At 53.4% G+C, this 22,616-nt stretch overlaps 1 protein-coding gene across 3 annotated transcripts in view; it reads left to right on the top strand.

The window, feature by feature from the left end:
- The window catches only part of TTC28 (tetratricopeptide repeat domain 28), a 318,471-nt gene that overhangs the window by 279,965 nt on the left and 15,890 nt on the right, over positions 1 to 22,616 (top strand). For all 3 annotated transcript variants that reach the window (XM_036449589.2, XM_036449588.2, XM_036449590.2), the window contains 4 exons: positions 8,116 to 8,256; positions 14,783 to 14,927; positions 17,702 to 17,881; positions 19,728 to 20,448. In XM_036449589.2, the coding sequence (XP_036305482.1) occupies positions 8,116 to 8,256; positions 14,783 to 14,927; positions 17,702 to 17,881; positions 19,728 to 20,448 (1,187 nt within the window). The remainder of the gene's footprint in view (positions 1 to 8,115; positions 8,257 to 14,782; positions 14,928 to 17,701; positions 17,882 to 19,727; positions 20,449 to 22,616) is intronic.

Raw genomic sequence — 22,616 nt, 5'->3', positions numbered from 1 at the left:
GAAGGATCTGGGTCAAGCTTAATTATGCAAAGAGGGCTGTGCCCTCCAAGCTGGGACTTGTTTGTGGCTTTGCCAATAGGTCAGTTCCAGGCTTAACCCTATAGCTGCTCCATGCACCTTGACCATGAGCGTCCTCTGCTGCCCGCACCCTGTCCCTCTGGATGGGATGCTTTGCAGCTGTGGCTTGTGGGGGGCCCATGTGTGGGCTGTCAGCTCCCCTCCTGGGCTGAATGAGCCCCCTGAAGACACCTCCCACCAGGCTGAGGCGGGGGAGTGCCCTTCACTCCTTCCCAAAGGTGCAGTGGGGGTGCACTGTATCGGGGCAGCTACCTCCCGAGAACTCTTCACTGTCTCCTCACTCCTCTCTGGGCCCTGTTTGACCCCTGACCTAGCTGGGGGTGCAGAGTCCCGGGACAGGTTCTTACAGCCACTTCCTGTGCTCAGCTGCATGAGGGGAGCTGAGGAAGGTGCCTGTCCCTTTGATGGCTGATGTCCATGGTGCTGGCACCGCCGTTAAGGGCTCACGTCGACCCGTGTTCCTATGCGCACATGTATAAGCACACACACATCCCCACGTAGAACTATCCACAGCTACTCTGGCCACACGCTGGGAGCGTGCTCACCGGGTGGGAGGACACAGTAGCTTCACATTTAAAATATTTACATTTATGTTTTACTTGTAGAGGTAAACGACGGAAAACAAGATTGTCACCATACTGTCTTTTCCTAGTGTTTGGCGTTTCCACCAAGGAAAGCAGCCGCTGCTGCTGAATGTCAGTTTGGCTAAAAAGTCTCTCACGTGTATTAACAACACAACAATAACTGTCATCGCCACAGTCTGCTCTTTACAAAGGAATTCTGTGTTCTCATTTGGTGCTCAGAGCAGTTCTGTGCATTTGGGGGGACTTTCTCTCCTGGATGTGCCTGGGTGCCTGTATCTCATTCTCATATAGCACACATGTATGCATAGAATTGGAAAAGGAGTGTCCATTGAGTGCCTCCCAGGTTCCCCTAGGTGTATCCTTCCATCATTTCATCCATCCTATGATTATCCCTATTTTCATACAAAGAGGGGTGCTGATTGCCCCGTGACACAGGCAATGGTCCCCCGGGGTTCAAACCTGTGTCCCCGAAGGCGGGCTCTGGCTCTTCCCACAATAACGCACGTGCCCATATGGGTCTAAGTGGGCTTTGTGGAAGTGACAGCCAAACTGGTGGTAGAGAAGGTTCCAGAATCATATTATTAGGGGAGCACTCCATTGCCAACAGCTTCTCAGCAAAGATTTCAAAAATAAGAGACCAAGTAAGGGGTCTTCCGATGGGTGAAGTCCTTCTGTCTTCACGCGCACAGACTGGTGAGCCAGCGGAAGCACAGCCTTCCATCTGTGTGATCACTGTGTTTACCGAAGGGAGGACAGCAAGGGAACACCCCCTTCCTCCTCTTCACACTTAAGTACAGGCTCGCTCGTTCCAGGCCACGAGATGAGCAGCGGATGCACAAAATGCTCTGCGTTAAAGTGCACAGCAGTAAATCCAAATGATCATCTAAAGCATTTCCGAAAAGGGCTTTTATGATCAGTTTAACAACCATAGCACAGATCAGAGCTGTGTGTGTGTGTGTGTGTGTGTGTGTGTAGATTCCTGACAGGTAAATATAACCATTTGTCTTCAGAGCAATAGAAGGTTTGTTCTATAAATAATAACTCGTAGGTAATAGTATTGATTACTGAGAAAAGCAATTTCTAGAGGGATATACAGGAGGAAGGAATTAAATCTAGTTTCATCGAAATGCTGATAATATCAGGTGCTGATGAGATAGATAAACCGAAACTGTCAACTAGTGGTAGAGATGCAAAAAGGAATAGTTATTCTGGAAACTACTTGGCAGTTTCTTCTAAAATAACATTTATACACACCACACGACCCAGCATGGATTCACGCAGGGTATGTCCGGCCACCTCGCCTAGTCCCAATCGGGCCGATCGGGGCTGGCCAGGGAGGGACTGCAGGAGGCTGGCCGGCTGTGGAGGGACCGAGGGAGAGCTCCAGGGCATGTCCTGCTCATCTTGCCCAATCCCCATCTGACAGACCCCAGCAGCAAGCTAACCTACTGGTGGGAGCGCCTGCCCCCGATGGTCAGTGTGCATCATAGCAACTGGTCAAACGGTCAAACGAACAGTCGGACACTTAGCATATTAGGCTTTTATTATATAGGATAAGCATTCCCAGAGAGACACATGAATGGCAATGAATTTGATTTTGTGATAAGAAACTGATACCCCGTGGACAGTGTGGACAATGAATGCTGGAGGCCCCACACTACTGGGTGGATCCGAACCGGAGGATAGACTTGGGAGTCTGAGCTTGCTGCACCGCGTTCCCTCGGCTTGTGAAGGCTGCAGTATGATCTGAGGGGGCCGCCCGAGAAGGGTTTTCTGGGGAGAATAGCCGTCACGTGGCTCTCGTGGGTGATCCTAGCACGTTTTTCTCCCGTGCGCCGCTCACACTCTTCCTACCTGCTGGCTCCTGCGGGCCCACAAGCCTGAGTGCTGCCGGGCACCGGGGGCAGCGTGGTCGGTCTTTGGCCACTGACTGGTCACCAGTGAGAAGAAGCCGAGGCGGGGACGGAGGATGGACGAGGAAGGAGTGAGGTCGCAGGGGATGCGGAGACATAAATAACGGTGGGCCGGTGGAGCCCCGCCGGCCTGTCAGAGGGATGACGGAGAGTGCGCGGGGAGAGCAGGGGCCGGGCTTGCGAATGAACCCTCTCCGGAGCCTCTTGCCAAGCCCCGTCCCCGAGAACGAGATGAGCTCTGGCACGGCTCCGGGCGCTTGATTCATGGGCCGTTTCCATCTCCCCGGGGAGAGCTGCCTGTGAGCAGCATTTTGGAGCCTGCACGGTGATGGCATGATTTATACTCCCCGGAGCAGGCAGGGGCTGGCTCCTCCCGCCCTCAGGAGCGGTGCCAGCCGGGCAGGTGGGCACCGTGGGAAGCGGCTGCCCGCCTGGCCTCTCCAGCCTCCTCTCAGCCTTCATCTCTGCCCTTCATCTCAGCTCCTCCTCAGGACCCGGCTGCCATCCTGCTCTTAGGCCCGCTTGTACAGACTTCATGTTTTCATTTATTTAGGGAAAATGGGTAAATAAACTCATTTACTCGGGAATGCAATTGCTGGGTCGTGTGGTGTGTATATATGTTATTTTAGAAGAAACCGCCAAGTAGTTTCCAGAATAACTATTCCTTTTTGCATCTCTACCACTAGCTGACAGTTCCGGTTGATCTGTCTCATCAGCACCTGATATTATCAGCATTTTAAAATTGGACCCATTCAAATAGATAGTGTGGGGTGTGTGTGTGTATATATATATATATATATATATATATATATATATATATATATATAGTGTGGTATCTTGTCACGTTTTAATTTGCATTTCACTAAAGGTTAATGTCAATGAAGATTTTTTTCCATGTGCTTGTCTGCCATCCTATATTCTATATGGAGAAGTGGTTGTTCAAGGCGTATGCTCGCTTTTTAAATTGAGTTGTATATGTTGAGTGTGAAAGTGCTTCATATGTTGTGCATAATGAGTCCTTCACAGCTATGTAGTTGGCAAGTGTTCTCAGTCTGTAGCTTGTTTTTTTCTTCTCTTAACAGTGTCCCTCACAGAGCAAACGTGTTTACTTTCTATGTTAGTTTTATCAGTTATTTCCTTATGAATGAAGCTTCTGTGTGATGTCTAAGAAAAGCCCACCGCAGGTCAGAAAGTTTCTCCTGTGTTTCCTTCTGAAAGTGTTCCAGTGTTCCGCTTTCCGATCTGGATCTGTGATTCATTTTGAGTTAATTACGAGGTGTGAGGTTAAGTCTGTGGTGCATTTTACAAGGTTAATTGGTGGGTGGTTATTTATTTATTTATTTATTTATCTATTTGCATATGGACATGTTGTTGTTCCTAAACTATTTATTGAAAATACCATCCTTTATTAAATTGTCTTTGCACCTTTGTCAGAAATTAATTGGCCATTTTCAAATGGGTCTATTTTTGTACTCTGCTTTGTTCTATTGACCTAAATGTCTATACTTTTATTAAACCACATGGGTTTTGTTTCTGTAGTTGTGTAGTAAGTCTTAAAACCTGGCGGTGTTATTCCTCCAACTTTATTCTAAATTGTGTTACCTGGCCTCATTTATTTGCTTTTCATATAAATTTTAGATTTAGCTTCTCTATAGCTACACAGGATTCTTGAGATGTTTATTGGAATCATGTTAAACTGATATGTCAGTTTGGGAAAAACTGCTGTCTTTGTTGAGACTTTAAGTCCATAATCATGCCCTGGCCACTGCTGCTCAGTATTCAGAGCATTAGCCTGTGTGCGCACCAAAGGGTCCCGGGTTCGATTCCAGTTAAGGACACATGCCTAGGTTGCAAATTCAGTCCCTGGCCCTAGTCTGGGGCATATGTGGGAGGCAACCAATCGATGTATTCCTCTCACATCAATGTTTCTCTCTCCCTCTCCCCTGCTCCCTTCTACTCTCTCTAAAAATCAAAGGAAAAAATGTCCTCGGGGCTGGCCCATGTGGGTCAGTGGTTGAGCGTCGACCTATGAACCAGTTCTGTTCCCGGTCAGAGCACATGCCCAGGTTGTGGGCTCGATCCCCAGTAGGTGGTGTGCAGGAGGCCACTGATCAGTGATTCTCTCTCATCACTGATGTTTCTAACTCTCTCCCTCTCCCTTCCTCTCTGCAGTCAATAAAAATATATCCTTAAAAATATCCTCAGGTGAGGCCCAACAACAACAAAAGTCTACGATCGTGGTGTATCTCTCCCTATGTGTAGGTTTTATTTACTTTCGCCAGCCTTTTGCAGTTTTCAGCATACAGATCTTGTACATGTTTTGTTCAGTTTATACTTATGTATTTTATTTTGGGAGCTACTATAAATGGGATCACTTTTAAAATTTCAGTTTGCAGTTGTTTGTTACTAGTTTATATAAATACTACTGACTTTTTGTGTGTGTTGATCTTGTATCCTGCAACTTTATGAAACTTACTCAATGGTTCGAGCGGTCGCTTTGTGTATTTCTCGGCTCAGTCATGTCTCCGTGAGCAGCTGTGTGCCTTGAACTGCCTTCTCTCGCCTTTTTGCACGGAGAGGGCTGAGACCTCCAGTGTCCATGTGGACGTGCTCTGTGAGCGGTGGGAGCTGAGGGCTTTCCTGGCCGCTCCCCGTCGGCTTGAGGGGAGCCGGACACTTGCTTCAGCTGCTCTGTAACGGGCTGGAGTTCTCGCGTTCCTCGCCTGCAGGCTTTTATCATGACTCGGTGTTGGATTTTGTCAAGTGCTTTTCTGCATCAATTGATATAAACAGGTATCTTTTTCTTTAGTCTTAATGTGGTGGATTACATTTATTGATTTTTAAAAAAATGTTGACCAAGCTTTACATTTCTGGAATATTATCCCAGTTAATTTTGCTATATAATTCTTTGTATATGTTGCTGAATTCTGGTAATACTTCACTTTGTCTGTAGGGTTCACCCCCCCACACACACACACATTATCTTTGTCTGCTTTTGGTATCAAGGTGAAATAGGCCCCCTAAATGAGTTGAAAGGTGTCCTTTCTTCCAGTACCTGGAAGAGAAAGTGGAATCAGTATCAGTTATTTTATAAATGCTAGGTAGACTTTGCCATTGAAACCATCTGGACTAAGAGTTTACTTTGGATGGTTTTCAACTATGAATGCAGTTCTTTAGTAGCTATAGGACTACTCACGTTATCTATTTCATTTTGGAAGTGTGTTAGTGGTTTGCGGTTAGTAATTGTTCCATTTTATCTAAGGTGCTGAATCAATATTTGCAGAGTTGTTTGTGGTCTTCCTTTATTATCCTCTGAATTTTTATGGGGTCATTCCTGATATTGATAGTTTTGCCTTCTCTTATTCTTGGTCTGCCTGGCTAGAAGCTTATAAATTTTATTAAATTTTTTTCAGATAACGAACTTTTTGTTTCATTGATTTTCTTTTTTAAAGATACAGTTTTGCTTTCTTTAAATTTTTTTTATTGCTGCTCTATTATTTTATTTCCTCTGCCTTGCTTTGGTTTATTTTGCTTTTTTTCCCCTAATTTCTTCAAGTAGAAGCTTACATTATTTATATCATCTTTCTTTTATTATATTAAAATTTTTAATTATAGTTTACGTCCAATCTTATTTTGTATTAGTTTTAGTTACACAGTATAGTGGTTAACCAATCACATACTTTACAGAAGCCCCCCCCCCCCAATATTTCCAGTGTCTTCTTTCCTAATGTATTTTACACGATCGATGATCTCTAAGGCTTTATCTACATCCCGCACATTTTGTATTGTCTTTTCCGTTTTCTTTAGTTCCGATTATTTTTCTAATGTCCCTTGAGGCTTTTCCTTTGCTGTTTATTTAAAAGTGTATTATTTTATTTAGTTTCCAAGTGTTTGGAGATTTTCCTGTCGTTTTTCCCTTTTTACTTTCAAACCTAATTCCATGATTTCAATCACTTTAAATTTGCGAGGTGTGCTTGTGACTCAGGAGCGGCTGTCCTGGCAGTATTCTGCTGGTCCTCGGGGAGTGCGCTCTAAGTGCCATTGTATCCGGTGGTTGATGGTTTGTTCAGTTCTGTATTTTGCTATTTTCTATCTCCATGTTCTGTTGACACTGAGAAAGCAGCGCTGAAGTCTCAGTGTGTCCATGTCTCCCCCCCGGGGCCTGCCTGTGTTGGCTAGCTGTATGTTGAAGCTTCGTTGCTATCATTTTCCTTCTGAATACCGTCCTTTAGCAATTCTTTCAGAGGAGGTCAGTGGCAGTTCATTCTCCTAATTTTGTATTAAGTTTCTATGCTGACCGTCAGCTTACCACGCGCTTAGAGGCTTAAAGTAACTTCTTTCAGTTCCTCTGTTTGCCACCAGGTGCCTATCTGCCATGTCTTAACTGCCAGCTGTCCTTTACTCTCCCTTCACTGAGCTTCCCAGGCAACTCAGTTCTTTTGGGGGTAATATTTCTCCTGTCAGTCCCCGCTTTTCCACTCTCAGCCTTCCCCCGACTCCTAAGTCACACTATCGGGCCATTGGGGGTGACGAGAGAAGTCAGGAAGGTGGGTTAGAGCTGGGCTGGGAGATGGGAGCTTGGGAGAGAGGGAGCCACATCCAGACCTCAGAGCCGGGGCATATGGGAAACTCGCCTCACCTGGCATGCTGAGTGCGGCCCAAGCTCATTAATGTATTAACTATGCTAACTCCCGAGAAAGGGGCTCTAGCAGGTGTGAGGGGCCAATTAGGCTTCGTTGGGCTTGGCCTGGGGCTTCGGGCTGCTTCTGCGCAGGTGCTGTAACAGCCGGTCTCCTCCCCGTCCGTGTGAGTGGCGCTCTCCTCTCGGGTCCAGTTGACTGTTTCCCGAAGAGCAGCCCTGAGCCAGGCTGACAGCTCTCAACACCTTCCAAGTTCAAGGCCGTCCCTCTACCATGGTCTCTCTCCCACCCTTACCCTCTGCTCCCGCTCTACTAGGCCATCCTCTTGCCTCTGATAGTCCCCACACGGTCAGACGGTCTCATGTCCACACCTTGGCTCATAGCAGCCCTGGGTGCAGTCTGGCTCTGCGCCTGGGCAGTGCCCTTTCGGCTGTCCCCCTGGGCCCAGCGCGGTGCCGGAGCCTGGCCGGTGCTCAGCTACTCCTGCGGGCTGGAGTGGGCCGGAGTGGGCCGGAGTGGGTGCTGGCCATTCCCCTGAGCTTCCTCTCGGAAGAGGACCCGCCAGCTCCCGCAGACAAGGCGGGTGGCGGCTCCTTTGCAGACAGTCACCCACTGTGTCTGGCGCACACCTGACCCAGGGAGGGCAGTGCTGGCTCCGCACGGCACTGCCTGTGGGAGCTCCTGGCCCGGGGGGGCTGACAGCCAGAGCACCCGGAGCACCTCGGGGAGCAGCGGACGGGAGGGAAGGAGCTGGAGGCCCAGGAGGCGCAGTGACCGGGCCTCAGGGACACTCCGCACCGGGGACCTGCTGGGTGGGGCCCTGGGGGGTGGCACCGGGCCCGTCGTAGACTTGGGGCTCAGGGCGTCCCCCCTGACGGGCTTTCTCTGCTCTGCCCGCAGGGCCTGTGCCAGCAGCGAGACCGAGAGTGAGGCGGGGGACCTCATGGACCAGCAGTTCGAAGAGATGAACAACAAGCTCAACTCGGTGACGGACCCCACCGGCTTCCTGCGGATGGTTCGCCGCAACAACCTCTTCAACAGGTGAGCGGGGCCTGGCGGTGCGGGGCCAGGGCCCCCGGCGCTGCTCCTCCGGCCGCGGGGCTCCTGCCCGGCCCTGCGGCTGCAGAGGCAACGTGACCTCCCGGTGTCAGGGGTCACGTCCCGGTGGTGAGGACAGCGCGGCCTGAAGTGAGTCTGCAGGGCTGGGTGCGAGGCGGTCGGGCTGTCTCCACAGCCAGCACCGCTTCTCTGCTCCGAGCGATGGAGTCAGCTGAGCCCTGGCCTCAGATCTCCCTCTCGCCGCTGTAGACGTGGTCTTTGTTCCGCCTTTGCTTTTGAGTCTCGGCAACTACTATTTTTCTTCTTGTCTGTGCACTTGGGCAGAAAACACACGTGCATGTCGAGCCCAGGGCAGGTACCATTAGTGAGGAAAAACGAGGCTTCTTCTCTTGTTTAGCAACTGGCTGGGCCCCACAGCAGAGCAGCAGCCCTCAGAAAGGCCCGTCTCTCTCCTCTCTGCACATCTGACAGCAGTGCTGAGGGTGTGTGTGTGTGTGTGTGTGGCGCCTGCCTCCAGGGCCACACTGAAGCAGCTATGCAATGCCACCCAGGACCACTGTGGGCCAGGAGGCCTGGGCCGATGGTGCTGTGTGTATCCTGTAGTCCGAGGTCGGGGCATTTTTCTGGGGGAGGCAGAGTGGAGGGGAGAAACCGTGGGCTCCGGGGCCAGACAGACCTGGATTTGAAACGTGGCTCTCCCTTTTATTAGTGGGTAACCTTGGTCCTTTAATTTTTTCATCTGGAAAATGGGGGTAGAGATGCCTGTGGGTGAGTTGTTATGAGGACGCAGTGAATGTGATGGATAGACAGGCCCTGCTGTGTAGTAAGGGGTTTCTTCTCTCCCCGCGTGGGTCTGAGGTTTTGATGGCACCAAAGTCAGTGATTCAACCACTTTTTGAATCAAATCTTTACCCCCAAACCTGACTGAATAGCTTGATGCTTCCTCCCCTTACAACCTCTCTCTGGCTGCCAGATACCAGAAAGCCTTTGAATAAATGCAGGCCGATGATCCGATTGGATATCAGTTACAGCCGCAAGCCCTGGCTTGAGTCTTGAGATTCCGTATTCATTTCTGGCTGGTGTCCTGCCAGGCCCGTCCTCTGCTCTGTTGGTGGCCCTGAGGCTCCAGGCCAAGGTTCTGTCTGCTTTTCTGTCAGCCCAAGAGGGTGGAGTGTCCTCTCCAGCCCTGACCGGGCCAGCCCTCATGCTGGCGATTCTGGGCAGGGGCCCTCCCTGCAACAGCAGCCACAGAGGTGGGTCCAGTCGCTGTCCTCCTCAGGGACCGCTGACCATTTGGAAGTGGACATGTGTGACAAAGGCGTCCTGAGAAGTGAGGAGCCCTGCGCCTGAGCAGAGGAAACGGTGCCCAGCCAAGGCAGCCACACTTACAATAAGCTCACCGCCACCAGGAGCAGCCTCCTGCTTCCTTCCTGCCCCTGCCCAGCCCTGGACACGGTGCTCCTGGCAGTGTCTGTCACCCTGGGGGACAGGGAGCAGAGGTCACAGCAGCTGTAGGCTCCGGGCTCCCCAGAGAGCAGGGCCCTGCCTGACCTCGTGCCTTAGGTGAGATGCTCTCACCGGTCACAGCGGGGGGGCTGGGAACCTGGTGGCACACACGTCACAGCCCTGACCTGGCCCACACCAGATCCCCATGCCGAGTCCCCTTTTGTCCCCTCCCTTACGGTAGTCCGAAAGATGTCACAGCCAGATGTGCCTTGGTGAGGGTCCTGGCTCGGCTTATTCTACAGCCCGGTGTCCAGACGGGACCCGTGTGCCTGGAGGGGAATTGAGGTCAGGAGGACAGGACCTGGAAAGAGGTGGGAAAGAAGACACTGGTGTGGCCTTGGCTCTCCCACCGCGTTCCAGTGTTAAGGTCATCCTCAGGAGGTCTAAGCTCCAGGAGGACGAGCCCCCGAGCTCCCTTCGGCCATGTCTCCCAGCAGGCACCCAGGCCTCCCCTCCCGGAGCCCAGACACCGCAGTTCTGAGACTGCCAGCCCGGGTTCCGCAGGCGCCCATGGCGTCCCCTCCACGGGCTGTCACACCTGGCAGGCACCCGTCCCCGACATGGTTGCATGCGGGCGGCACTAGCATGTGTGTGTGAGGCCAGCACACAGGGTTTCTGCGGGCCCAGCCCAGCTATAAATCCCCGCCCGGGAAATGGAGCTCTTCATCCCTGAAAGATTCATGAGCAGGGAGTGCTGCCCGGCCGCCTGGTGTTTGTCATCATCCCAGAGACACCAACTGCACCCCGATGCCCTGCCCTGCACATAGCGCTCCACATATCATCTCCGAGCGCTGCATCTGCACGCATGGGGACCGCCCGCTCCCTCTCCTTTCCCATCCCGCACAGATGGCCATGCAGGGGAGAAAACGAATGTTTCTCCAGAAGTAGATTAATAAACATCATCTGAGGAATGAGTCAATGAAGACAATGTGGTGTGAGAAAGTGCTAAGAGCTAGGCTGTCAATTAGGACAGAGTCCCTGGCAGGGAATGGGCAGGCCTGCAGGAAAGCGAGCCAGTGCCACCTGCTGGAGCCGTGCGGCGGTGCAGTTGTGAATCGGAGCGGCCTCCACTCAGCACACCACCGGGCAGAGGAGCCTGTCAGCTCCACCCACTCAGCAGCCAGGAGACCAGGGGTCGGAGGCCGGTGCGGGCCGGCAGGTTGCTCAGTGTCTAAGGTTGACAAGGCTCAGTGACAGTCGCTCCCCTGTCAGGAGGGAGGCATGATCCGTGGCCTTGTCCACGTCTCTTGCCCTCTCTGCACCTCAGTTCCTTAAACTTAAAGGGGAAGCAGCCCTGCTTCGTAGGCCCTGAGCCGGGGACATGGGTGTTACAGGCTGAGCTGGTGCCTAAATGGGAGCACAGTCCCTCCATGCCTCACACTCCGGCCAGGTGGGAGCGTTTCCAACCACCCAGGCTCCCGGGTGAGAAGTAGAAGCACCCTTCTCTCCTCTGAGTCCGGGAGCTGAGCGGAGAGCAGCCAGCCAGGCTGGAAGCCCTGTGGAAGTCAGCACAATACCCACGGCTGTCTTCCACGGGGGACCGAGCCAGATGTGCTTGCAAGGCCAGCAGGGAGCAGGGTGTCCACGCCACGGCCAGCCAGAGGCTTAGAGCTCCGAGGACCACTGCCCTGCAGCTGTCGCCGAGATCTGTCCCCGGGCGGTAGCAGCTGTCGGCCGTCTTGGGCAGAGTGTGGCTCTTGAAAGATGCTCACACGAGTGGGCACAGGAGGCTGCAGGGCTTTGGGCTGTGGCAGTGGCCTGTCGGCCAGCAGGGGGGTTAAAAGAGTCACCAAGTTTGATAGCTTCCTAAGTTGAGTAAATTTTTTGTTTTTTAAAACTAGAAGAGCCGAAACCGGTTTGGCTCAATGGATAGAGCGTCGGCTTGGGGACTGAAAGGTCCCGGGTTCGATTCCAGTCAAGGGCATGTACTTTGGTTGCAGGCACATCCTCAGTAGGGGGTGTGCAAGAGGCAGGTGATCGATGACTCTCGATGTTTCTAACTCTCTCTTTCCCTTCCTCTCTGTACAAAATCAATAAAATATATTAAAAAAAAAAAAAACTAGAAGAAATCGACAAGAACTTTAGTCCAGCCCATTTTATAAGCAGGAAAAGGGGTAGAACAGGGACAAGCCTCGCTGGAGCCACACGCCAGTGAGTCCCGTGTGTCTGTAAGATCTGCAGGCTCAGACAGCGGGGCTGCTCTGGATTATCGCATGTCTTCAGGCAGATCTCTAGGCAGACGTGCCCGCACCACAGGTCCCCGTCAGTGCAGGAACGGCACGTGAAAGGGCTCTTGGACGTAGTCTGGCAATGGCTGTGGCATCTAATGCTCAGGAGGTGAGGACACGGGCCGCCGGCCACATGGCCAGTGCAGGGAAGTCCTGCTCCTGGCCCGAGACCCTCCCCACACCTGCACCTCAGGATTCGGGGGCCCAGGAGCCCTCTGTTGCTCTTGGCATTGGTTCCTGCTCCCACAGCTTGCAGCCCCCCGAGTCTGTGGTCCTGGGACAGCTCTCCACTGCACACCCACCTGCTGCTGCTGTCAAGGCAGAGGAAGTGGGGGCTGCCCTGCGGAGAAAGGCAGGCAGTTCCTGCCAAGCCTGCAGCAAAGGTAGGGGCTGCAGCCGGGCAGTGGGCAGGGAGCCGCTGCCTGAGGCTGGGGCTGCTCAGAACAGATGCCTCCAGCTCAGGGGGCAGAGTCCTGATGAAAGTCTTTGACCTAAATTACTGCTTCAGATTGGTTGGCTGTTTTTGCTTATTTATTGTTTTTAACCAGCAGCTGAGAATTTTCTGGGGTTTTGTTTACACTGAAAAGGACATCTCTAGGGCTCGGTGCCTGCCACTAAGAGGAGCACTGCGGGTGGAGGGTTAGTGAGGTGGGGCCCTTTTAGATGCTTCTGGCACTTCTTCAATAAAGACACCACGGCCATCCAGCCCTTCTCTGCCCTCTCACTAGGCCTGTCCTCCTCACCCCCATCAGCTAAAATCCCACCTCCTTTTGCGTTCTGGCCACTTTGCAGTCTCTCTCTCATCCTGACACTCTGCCTGTGGCTGCATTTCTCTTTCCAGCAGAGGCAGCGAGGCCCAGAGGGTAAATGACTTGCCCCAGGAAGGGGCCCGGTGGGTCAGGCCTGTGGTTCTGATATTTTGGAGCAAGTCGTGCCCTGTGTCCCCCGCCCAGCTTGGACTCGTTCCCAGAGGAGCTGAGTGGAAGGGGCATGGGGTTGGGGGGAGACGGGACGTACTGTAGGGCTGTGGTCTCTTCCTCCAGCTTTTTAGTTCAGAGCCTGGGGTTTATGGAGCAACCCCATCTGTCCCCATGAGGACCTCTGGCCACAGCGGTTGCTCAGGGACATGGATGTCTTAGGCTGAGTAACCAGACTCAGGTCCAGGAGTCCAAGCGGACACACATCTAGGGCATGACATGAAAAGCGCACAAAGGAGGGCACTGGGTGACCCTGCTACTGCCCACTGTGCGGTCCCCATGTCAGCGCGGGCTCTAGGCTGAGTCCCGTCCACCAAGAGCGCATCACACAGACAGTGCGTGTCCCCGCCAACCTCCCCCCTGCAGAGCCGCCTGCCGCTCCTCCTCCAGGGGAGCTGCTCTCTCCCATGCTGTGGATCCAGCCAGCCTCCGAGTCTCACTCCAGGCTATCGAGCTTCCCTGGCTCTGATGGCAGAGACAGGCGTGTCCTCGGTCGCTTGTAATTACGATTCCTGATTGAGGGAGCAGCTCTCGGCCCCCAAGTCCTTGGCTCTCTCTTCCCTGGCAGTGAGCAGGGGGCTGAGGGGGTTTCAGCCTGACTGTTCATAACCCTACAGTTGAGGTCCGGGGACACTGCCGAGAACACGGAACAGGTGGCGGGAAGACAGGGTGGAAGCCAAACCTGGAAAACAGAAAGGAATCTTAAATCTTTTCATGTGACGGCTGTACGCCTGGCCTGGCCCAGGAGGGAAATGCCTTCTGGTTTTCTTAGGTGACAAGGAGATGCCACTCCCAGCAGCACAGGGAACTTAGCAAAGCTCAGCAGTGTGAGGACTGAACAGAAACCCCCACCTGCCAGTGTCTCCCTCAAAGTTAAGAGGCCACAGACTGCCCACTAACCTGCAGAAACCTCACCAGGGACTGCCCTGAGGCCATGCCAGCCAGGCTGTGGGGCAGAGCCAGGGAGATGCATGGTCCTCGCATTGGAAAAGGGTTTGTTTTCCCTCCTGCTGCTCCTCTGCTCACCTTGGGGAATGTCCTCTGCAGGTCCTCAGGGCCTCTGCAGTGCCTGGCACGTAGCTGGCGCTCAGGAAGCAGTTTTAAATGAACGAACAAATGTGTTCTTCGTGTGTGGGGCGTGTGGAACCTGGGGCCCTTGTGATTGAAAACGTGTCCTTATTAATACAGCACTCCCTACAAACACTGGAACATGCATAACAAAGCAAAACAAAGCCCTGCAGCCAGTGCTCCTCAGACAGTCCCAATGCTGGGGGCGGGGCCTTGGGCCAGTGCGTCTTGGGGTCCCGTAGCTGCCCAGGGGCTGAGGTTGGGGCCCACTTGCTCCCTGTGCTGTCTGAGCCTCTGCCCGCAGTTTGGGTGGCCCTGGGACACTGTCGTCCCCTCGTGTGGTGGCTCCTGCTGATTCTCACAGCCCCCACATTTGCCTGCACACGGTCCCGCTACGCAAGGATGTAATCATCCCCTCTGACCAGCACTCTGGGACATCGGGTTATGCAGGAAAACTCCCCAGAAATGTGAGTTGTTGAGTGCAGCTGGCTTCCCCTGTTCCTGTCAGTGCTCACTGTTCTGTTACCTGAAAGGGAGGAGAAGGGGCCAAGCTGGTGTGTGTGTGTGTGTGTGTGTGTGTGTGTGTGTGTGTGAGAGAGAGAGAGAGAGAGAGAGCGAGCGAGCTGGCCGGGTGTTAGCTCTGGCCGTGGGCAGTGTCCACTTCCCAGGAGCTGGAGCCCCGGGTGGGGAGTGGCAAGGCCCTGCCTGATCCCTGGCCCTTCTCTCTAGGAGCTGCCAGAGCATGACGAGCTTGGCCAGCAACACGATGTCGCCCACCAAGGACGGGACCTCCTCTCTCCCCCGGAGGCAGAGCTCCTTCGCCCGGCCCCCGCTCCGCGCTCTGTACGACCTGCTCATTGCGCCCATGGAAGGGGTAAGAGCCCCCGGGGCCGCGGGGCTTCTCGGCGTCAGGGTGCATCATTCACTGCAGCGCCCACGTGGAGGTTTCCCAGAATGCCAGCCTTCTCTGCCAGCTTCTCTGCCAGCCTTTGGAACTTAGCTACTTCTGCCTCCGCAGATCCAGGCTCAGATCCTAGCTCTGCTCCTAACTAGCCTGGCATGATCAAGGGTTTAAGCCTTAAGCAAGTTAGAACAATGACTGGGATCATCTTCATAAGTTAAGGAAAGAAGGGGAGGCCCCGCCCCGGACACAAGTGACAGTGTCCTAGGGCCTCCAATAATCTTGAAGAGAGGCACTGAGTTCAGAGCATACCCTTAGTTTCTGCTATTTACAGCTGTTTCTTGTGATGGAAGTGTTTGAACACGGAAGGGGTTTGTCTGCTTCCAGTGATACCTTCCAGAGGCCGTTGTCGTAAGTGACCAGAGCAAGGGCTGTGCAGTGGCTACGAAGTTTCACGAAAAACGCTTAGCTGAGAGGTTGGGCTCTAACCAGGAGTTCTTCCCATCCCCACTGCCCCCCCGTTGTTTATTCACACGGTTCCATGTCTGATGTTGAGGCTGGTCAGGTGGGGCGGGTGGGCCAGAGTCAGAGGCCTCAGGGCCACAGGGGAGCCTGGGGAGGGCCCTTAGCTCCTCCTCAGCGCTGCCCCTGGAGAGGAGGCCTGGCTCCTCCCGCTCCCACAGCAGGCACACCTGCTGCTCTGAGGCCACTAGAGGGCGACGCGACACCGCTGCCAGAGCCACTCCTCCACGTTTTCATTGCAAGCCCACGCTTATGAATCACTGACACTTCAAGACTAAAACGATTAGCCTCTTCTCGTGGGGCTTGTAATTATTTGAACAACTGCCTCTGTTTAGCCCAGGTCCCGTTGCTAAGGGACTAGGTCAGCCAGCAGGAATGTGGAACAGAGTATGATCTGGCGGGAGGGAAATGCCACAGGGCTCTTTCCTGGAACCACCAGCACTTGGCTGTCAGGATGGGTGAGCATGTCCAGGCTCTGAGGATGGCCAGTTACATGTGATGGCACACGAGCCATTGCCAATCATTAAGTCAAATCCTGCGATCCCAAGGGAGAAAATGCACCACAAAAAAAGTTGCAGTGTTTAGCATGAAAGGGCCTGGGACCCTATTTATGTCCAGTCATAAGTCACCCCTCAGTTTGCAGATGGCACTTCGTCCAAAGCCAGAAGCTGCGTTAGTCAAGGAATCAGACTTAGAACTGGAAAACCCTAAGGGTTTGGTCAGATCACCCCTTAAAGGGTCCATTTGGGGAGTTAGGACATTTTAGTCTTTGCCATCCTTATCATTATTTCCATTCATTTCGGTTCCCGGTTCCCTGTAGGTAGAGCCTTAAAAACCAAAGCTATAGGACAGTAGCCCACGTGCAGGACTGCGAGGTCACAGAGGGACCATGTCTGGGCTCCCCTGGATGCCTCACATGCACACCCCTGACCCAGGCCACTGGCAAGAGGCCCTTCCCCTGCCCCTCCCCCTCAGGGGCCTCTGTTGAGAAAGCTCAGCACCTGCTCACCTGACAGGAGAACTGGCTGTGGGAACCCAGTGTATCTCAGAGGCTGAGGCCATAAACTAACAACTAAATAACCCCCCAGAGCCACTTCCAGGGCACTGCTGCCCCTGCCTGCTGGGCACTCGTCCCTCCTCTCCCCTTCCCGTCCCGCCTGGCCCCAGCCAGCTCTCCAGCTCTTCGCTGCCTGGACTTGCACTGTGACAGGCAGGGTCCCGGCCTGCTGGTGATGAAGGATGGTTCCTGGGGGCACAGGCAGCTTGTAGTACACATGGCCTTCTTGTCTTGTCCTACTTCAAAAGATCCTCACAGAAACTGCAGAGGTCAGAGAGTCCGTCTTTGCTGGAATTTGTGGGACTGTTAGTTGCAGGTGCAGGCTGATGCCGAACCTTTTATCTTTCAAACCCAGGACTTAAGCCAGCAAATAGCCCTTCTAGCCTGACACATGGAGGTGCAGAGTAGCATTTCCTTGTATCATCCCTCTGTTTTCATCTAACAGGTGATAAGAATTTGGATAGAGACGTCACTTTATTTTCTTCAAGTTCACATTGGATTAGAGCTAATCTTTCTGTACAAGGGCAATGCTCGCATGCGCTGGAGGCAGAATTCGGAGAGTTTCCAGGCAGCCTTTCAGTCAGTTTCCCACTGCCTTTAACGCAGCTGTCATTCTGCCGGGCAACCGCCTGCCCACAGGCCACTCTGCTGTCACCCACCTGCTGCCTCGCTGCCCAGACAGGGTGCCATCCAGGGCCTCGCCCAGGGCTGTAGGCAGTGCCAGCTCAGTAGCATCTATGAGGCACTGTCCTAGGAGGACCCAGGCCTACAAATTGGGATACACAGTTCAGAAAAAAGTTTCCCCATCTCCCAGGCTAGCATTTCAGGGCCTTTTCCCTTTCCTCCCCGTTCACCGAGTCCTGGCAAGTCTCCCTCTCTTTATTCACACTCAGCCCCCAGACCAGTGTCCCAGTTGTTTCTTCTTAGTTTATCAAGATCCATACAGCCTTGGTCTCCATCAGCAATTCTTTTAGAAAGAAATACAGCCATAGAGAATGGAAGCCCATGATGCTGCTGTGAGCAATGCCCAACCCATCAACCAGGCAACCGTGTGGACCTTCAGATGTGCCTGGTCCCCGGCCTATTTCAGCCCCCTGCCCAGGGCTGGCCGGTGTGTGGGAGCCCAGGCCTGCCGGGCCCCGTGTCAGCCCTCTGTGCTCCTCTGCAGGGCCTGATGCACTCCAGCGGCCCTGTGGGCCGGCACCGGCAGCTGGTCCTGGTTCTGGAGGGGGAGCTCTACCTCATGCCTTTCGCCCTCCTGAAAGGAAGCTCCTCCAACGAGTACCTGTATGAACGCTTCACCCTCATCGCTGTCCCGGCCATCCGCGCCCTCGGCCCGCAGTCCAAGGTAAGCCTCTGGCAGGCCTGATGTGACAGGACGTGATCTCTTCAAACTGCTGATTGTATGACCGCAGGTGGGTAGGGTGACTTCAGATCTGTCTGAAGGCAGGGGCACAGCCCTCCTGACCCGACAGTTCTTTGCTACTTCAGGAAACCATGAAATGAGTCGTTTCTCTTTCAATTTCTTTGCTGTGACAGCAGGGTTGTGAGCTACTCAGAGGCACTAAGCCAGGCTGGAGGCCACAGGCTGGGTACCCGAGTAACTTGCTCATCCCTCCCTCCAGCTGCCCAGCGGAGGCCACAGGCAGCAATGATGGACAAGATTAGTGTCAAGTGGAGAAGAGTGCCATTGGCCAACAGAAGAACTGAAACAAATGAGCAGCTTTCAGGGGACAGGAAGGGACTTGGGTTTCATTCAGCAAAAAAGTCAGCATGAGAAGAACCCCCCATGAAAATCAGGGGGGCAACAGTGATATGTCTCACCCATCAGCCACCCTTGGCCCTGCCCACCTGACTAGAGAGCCTTTTCTGCCAACCCTGAATTCTTTCCCCCTTTTCCAAACTCAGAGACCCTGAAACCCCGGCTTCCTTCTGGTCCTTCATGGCCCGATGCTCCCCGCTCTCCTGGCCCAGCTGCTCAACTGTCATTACCACCAGGACCTGGATGAAATGCTTAGCTTCACACCTAAATGCTCTCCAGCTACCAGCTGCTCTCAGGGCCCCTCAGACCACCAGGCAGGGCTTGGTCAGAGGGCCTCCCGTGGGGGAGAGTGTCTGCAGGTTCAAACACCCAGACCCGAGGCCCAGGGTGCAAGTGGCCCCCAGGGGACCTGCCTGACCAGCCTCTGTTGGCCTTGGTCGTTGGTATGGTTTAAACCACATTGTTTCTGCTTCACGGGGTTTTGGAGGTCTTAGTTTTGGCTATTTTTGTTGCTGAATCAGTTTCTCAGGACAGAATCAGTTCAAAGTGAAAGAAATTATTTTCTCTGAGTTTTGCTCTGCCCTTGACTGAATCCCAGATGCGAAGGGAGTGGCTGCTGCTCACTCAGGCAGGCTCACTGCACCTGCTGCCAGGAGCACCGGGGATCAGAGACCTCCTCTGCTGAGCGCTTCATGTCGGTGACAACAGTGAGCTGGCTGTTTGCCAGGGTCACGAGGGGATAGAAGGGTCCTGTCTTGTGTCAGGCACCCAGTAGGCATTTCTCGCATCCTCAAGTGTAGACATCGAAAGAGTTATTCTGAAGTAATATTATATTTGATGTTTTCCAGAAAGCACTAACAGGCTTCATGGCAGGAAAATCAGAACTTTGTTGGGACTTCTTTTTGCTGATTTTATAATTCAGCGATGTCTTTATTTTGCGACACACACCGTGGAAGGGAACTATAATCTTTTCAGAACACCGTGCCTCTGAAGGACTTAATTTGGCCCTGTTTCCCTGAGTCTGACTCGCTTTGTAAACAAAGCCACCCCTTCGCTCTGACTCATCAGGAGTGGTTTCCCCTTACTCAGGGGCACACGGGGGTGACGCTCAGGGCAGGCAGGCACCACAGACCTTCCCTCCAACACGTCTGTCCCATAAATACCTGCTCCCACCCCTCCGGGGGTTTGGTGAATGGGAAGCAACCTTCTTACCGCCCAGTCCTGATTATTTTCAAGAGCTTGTCATAGCAGGTGTGATTTTCAGTACGACATTCACCTGTGTCAGTGGGTGTTGAAAATCAAAGCGAATGAGGTTATTGGGAGAACAGGTGGAGCCGAGGCAGAGCAGCCCTGACAGGACAGCTGCCTTCCCTGGGCTCCTGAGCAGCCGGGCCAGTCTAACAGTGGTTTGCTTGTCCTTCCTCCCTCCCAGACTCATCTGAGGAAAACCCCGCCCACCTACTCCAGCTCCACCTCCATGGCAGCTGTCATTGGCAACCCGAAGCTCCCGTCAGCAGTGATGGACAGGTGGCTGTGGGGGCCGATGCCATCAGCCGAAGAGGAAGCCTATATGGTGTCAGAGCTTCTGGGCTGCCAGCCCCTGGTAGGCAGTGTGGCCACCAAAGAGCGGGTCATGAGTGCCCTGACCCAGGCTGAGTGTGTCCACTTTGCCACCCACATCTCTTGGAAACTCTCCGCCTTGGTCCTCACGCCCAGTGTGGATGGCAACCCTGCCAGCAGCAAGAGCTCCTTCGGCCACCCCTACACAATCCCCGAGTCCCTGCGGGTGCAGGACGACACCAGTGATGGGGAGAGCATCTCGGACTGCCCACCCCTGCAGGAGCTGCTGCTCACAGCTGCCGACATCCTGGACCTGCGGCTTCCAGTGAAGCTGGTGGTCCTCGGCTCCTCTCAGGAGTCCAGCAGCAAAGTCACAGCCGATGGGGTCATCGCGCTGACACGGGCCTTCCTGGCTGCGGGTGCACAGTGCGTCCTCGTGTCTCTGTGGCCTGTGCCGGTGGCTGCTTCCAAGATGTTTCTCCATGCCTTCTACTCGTCCCTGCTCAACAGCCTGAAAGCCAGCGCAGCCCTGGGAGAGGCCATGAAGGCGGTGCAGAGCAGCAAGGCCTTCTCGCACCCCTCCAACTGGGCAGGTGAGTGTGGGGCCACCAGCTGGCGCCTGACAGGGACCTCCCCACGTCAGCAGTCCTCATAGCCTGGGAGAGGTGGCGAGGGCAGAGCGAGGCACTGGGAAGGCAGCATGGGGAGATTCTGGGAGGGAGCCTCCTTTGCTGAAACTTGCCCTATGCCAAATCAGCCTTTTACTACCATGGCATTAAAATAGTCTATGACCAGGGAGCAGAAGTTTGCCATCGGAGTGTGCATGTGAAACTCCTGAGGTGTTTACTGAATGGCCCCCTTTATGGCACCGTGTAAACCCGACTAGAAGAGTGGTGCAGGAGAAAGACCCTAGATTTGATATTCAGAAAACGTGGTTTGACTTAGCTCTGCACCCAGGCCTTGTGACCTGAGACAGGTTACTAACCCTCTCTGAAGCTCCGTGGTAACATGATGATGCTGATAACTTCCTGCCACATCTGAGATGATCTTTGAGGAGTGGGCTGAATGTCTTATGATGCGTGAGGCACTGCACGCTCTGAGTGGGCCTGCCGCAAGGGGTGAAAGGAGAATGTTCCTTTGACAGCTGATCACAGGAGTGGGTACGAGGGACTCTGCCTCACAGCTCCATATGATGACCTTCATCCTCCAGGGTCCTTGTGAACCCTCCATACCCTCCCTCATAGGCTGCGATCCAAACCCAACTTCGGCCATTTCCCCACCAGCCTTTTACCGAGCTGCCGTGGTTTTGCTGACACAACTTATGACTTTCAGTCCATGGTGCTCTCTCAGAACCGGTCCCTACACCTTCCAGGACGCTGCACCAACGGGACAGTACTGACCCACAAAGCAGTGTCTTAAACCTTGAGAAGCAGAGGAACATCAAACATACTATTTCCAAACATTTATATTTTGTTTCAAAGGCAAAAAATGTACCAACTAGGATATATTTAAAAGTTGGGAACAAAATGGCTTTCAACTTACTTTTCCTTCAGAATCAATCCAGTTGACATGTGCTGATGCTGTTGGTGTCGTTTTCCGAAGTTGGATAAGCCCTGAAGTGGAGCCATGGTGTTCCCAGGCCCAGCCTGCCAGCAATCGAGGAGCCTGCAGGGGCCCGGGCGCAGAGCTGTGCTGGGTGGTGCCAGGCGGATGAGCTGTGTTGATATAAGAAACATTTGTTTACATCGCTAGCCCAACACGGCTGTAGTTTTTTTTTTTGTTTTTTTTTTTAAAGGTATCAAAAAAACAAACAAACAAAAAAAACAACTATGTAGAATCTACCCTATTCTCGTGGCTGGAGAGAAACATTCAGTTGGTCCAAAAGGCCTGGTCTTTGGTGGCCCTCACCTCCTGGGTGGGCAGCCAGGCAGGCAGGCACTGGGGTGGGGCCTGGCTACATTGCTGAGCTGCTTCTGCTGCCAGATGCAGAAATCAGAGGAATGCTAGTGGTTTTCATGCAGTCACGGAGACCTCCGCACACGGAGGTCTGTTATATACACACTCCATCAATCAGGAGGGCCTTTGGCCCTGCAGTCCCACAGACCATTCCGCAGGGTTCACGGAACCTGGTCCCTGACACGCCCCTGTCCCCTCTGTGCAGGCCCTCCCTGTCTTCCCAGGGTACTTAGGGACATGGCATTTTTGTTTAGTTTTAGTGACAGATAATTTAAAGGCACACTGTGTTCTGAGGAAAATGCTTAAAGATGCTGTCCCATTACCCTTAAAACAGCTTTGGCTCATTCTTTTAGAAAACCCTTTCCCTCCATTATTTGGGGGCAGGTTGGCCTAAAGTTGCTTGGTGCTTAAGGAGACTGCTCTGTCTGTGCCTCTTCCAGCCCTCCTTAGAGAGCGGTGCTGAGGGAAGAGGGGCGGGATCTAGGCAGATGTGTGGACCTTCCCAGCCTGGCTCAGCTGCTCATTCTTACAGCTGGAGGAGTACCTCCAATGGCCCCAGGACTCAGCACACCTGCCCCTGTCCCTGAGCATGTACAGGCACAGATGTACTTCAGGGAAACAAAAGACATCATTCCTTGAGATGGTGGCCAAGCCAGGGAAGGGCCCTAGTGGGCCCAGGACATCCTTTCCCTGACTTTGCTCACAGCACAGTGGAGAAGTAGAGCCAGTTTCCTGAGCAACTACAACTACAAACAGCACTGCACACCTACTGCGCAGTATTGATTCTAAAAAGGGAGGAGACTGA

Source organism: Pipistrellus kuhlii, unplaced genomic scaffold, assembly GCF_014108245.1.
Source record: "Pipistrellus kuhlii isolate mPipKuh1 unplaced genomic scaffold, mPipKuh1.p scaffold_m20_p_20, whole genome shotgun sequence".
NCBI classification, from domain to species: domain Eukaryota; kingdom Metazoa; phylum Chordata; class Mammalia; order Chiroptera; family Vespertilionidae; genus Pipistrellus; species Pipistrellus kuhlii.
Note: the sequence above shows the minus strand (reverse complement) of the source record. Positions and strands in the feature narration are given on the sequence as shown.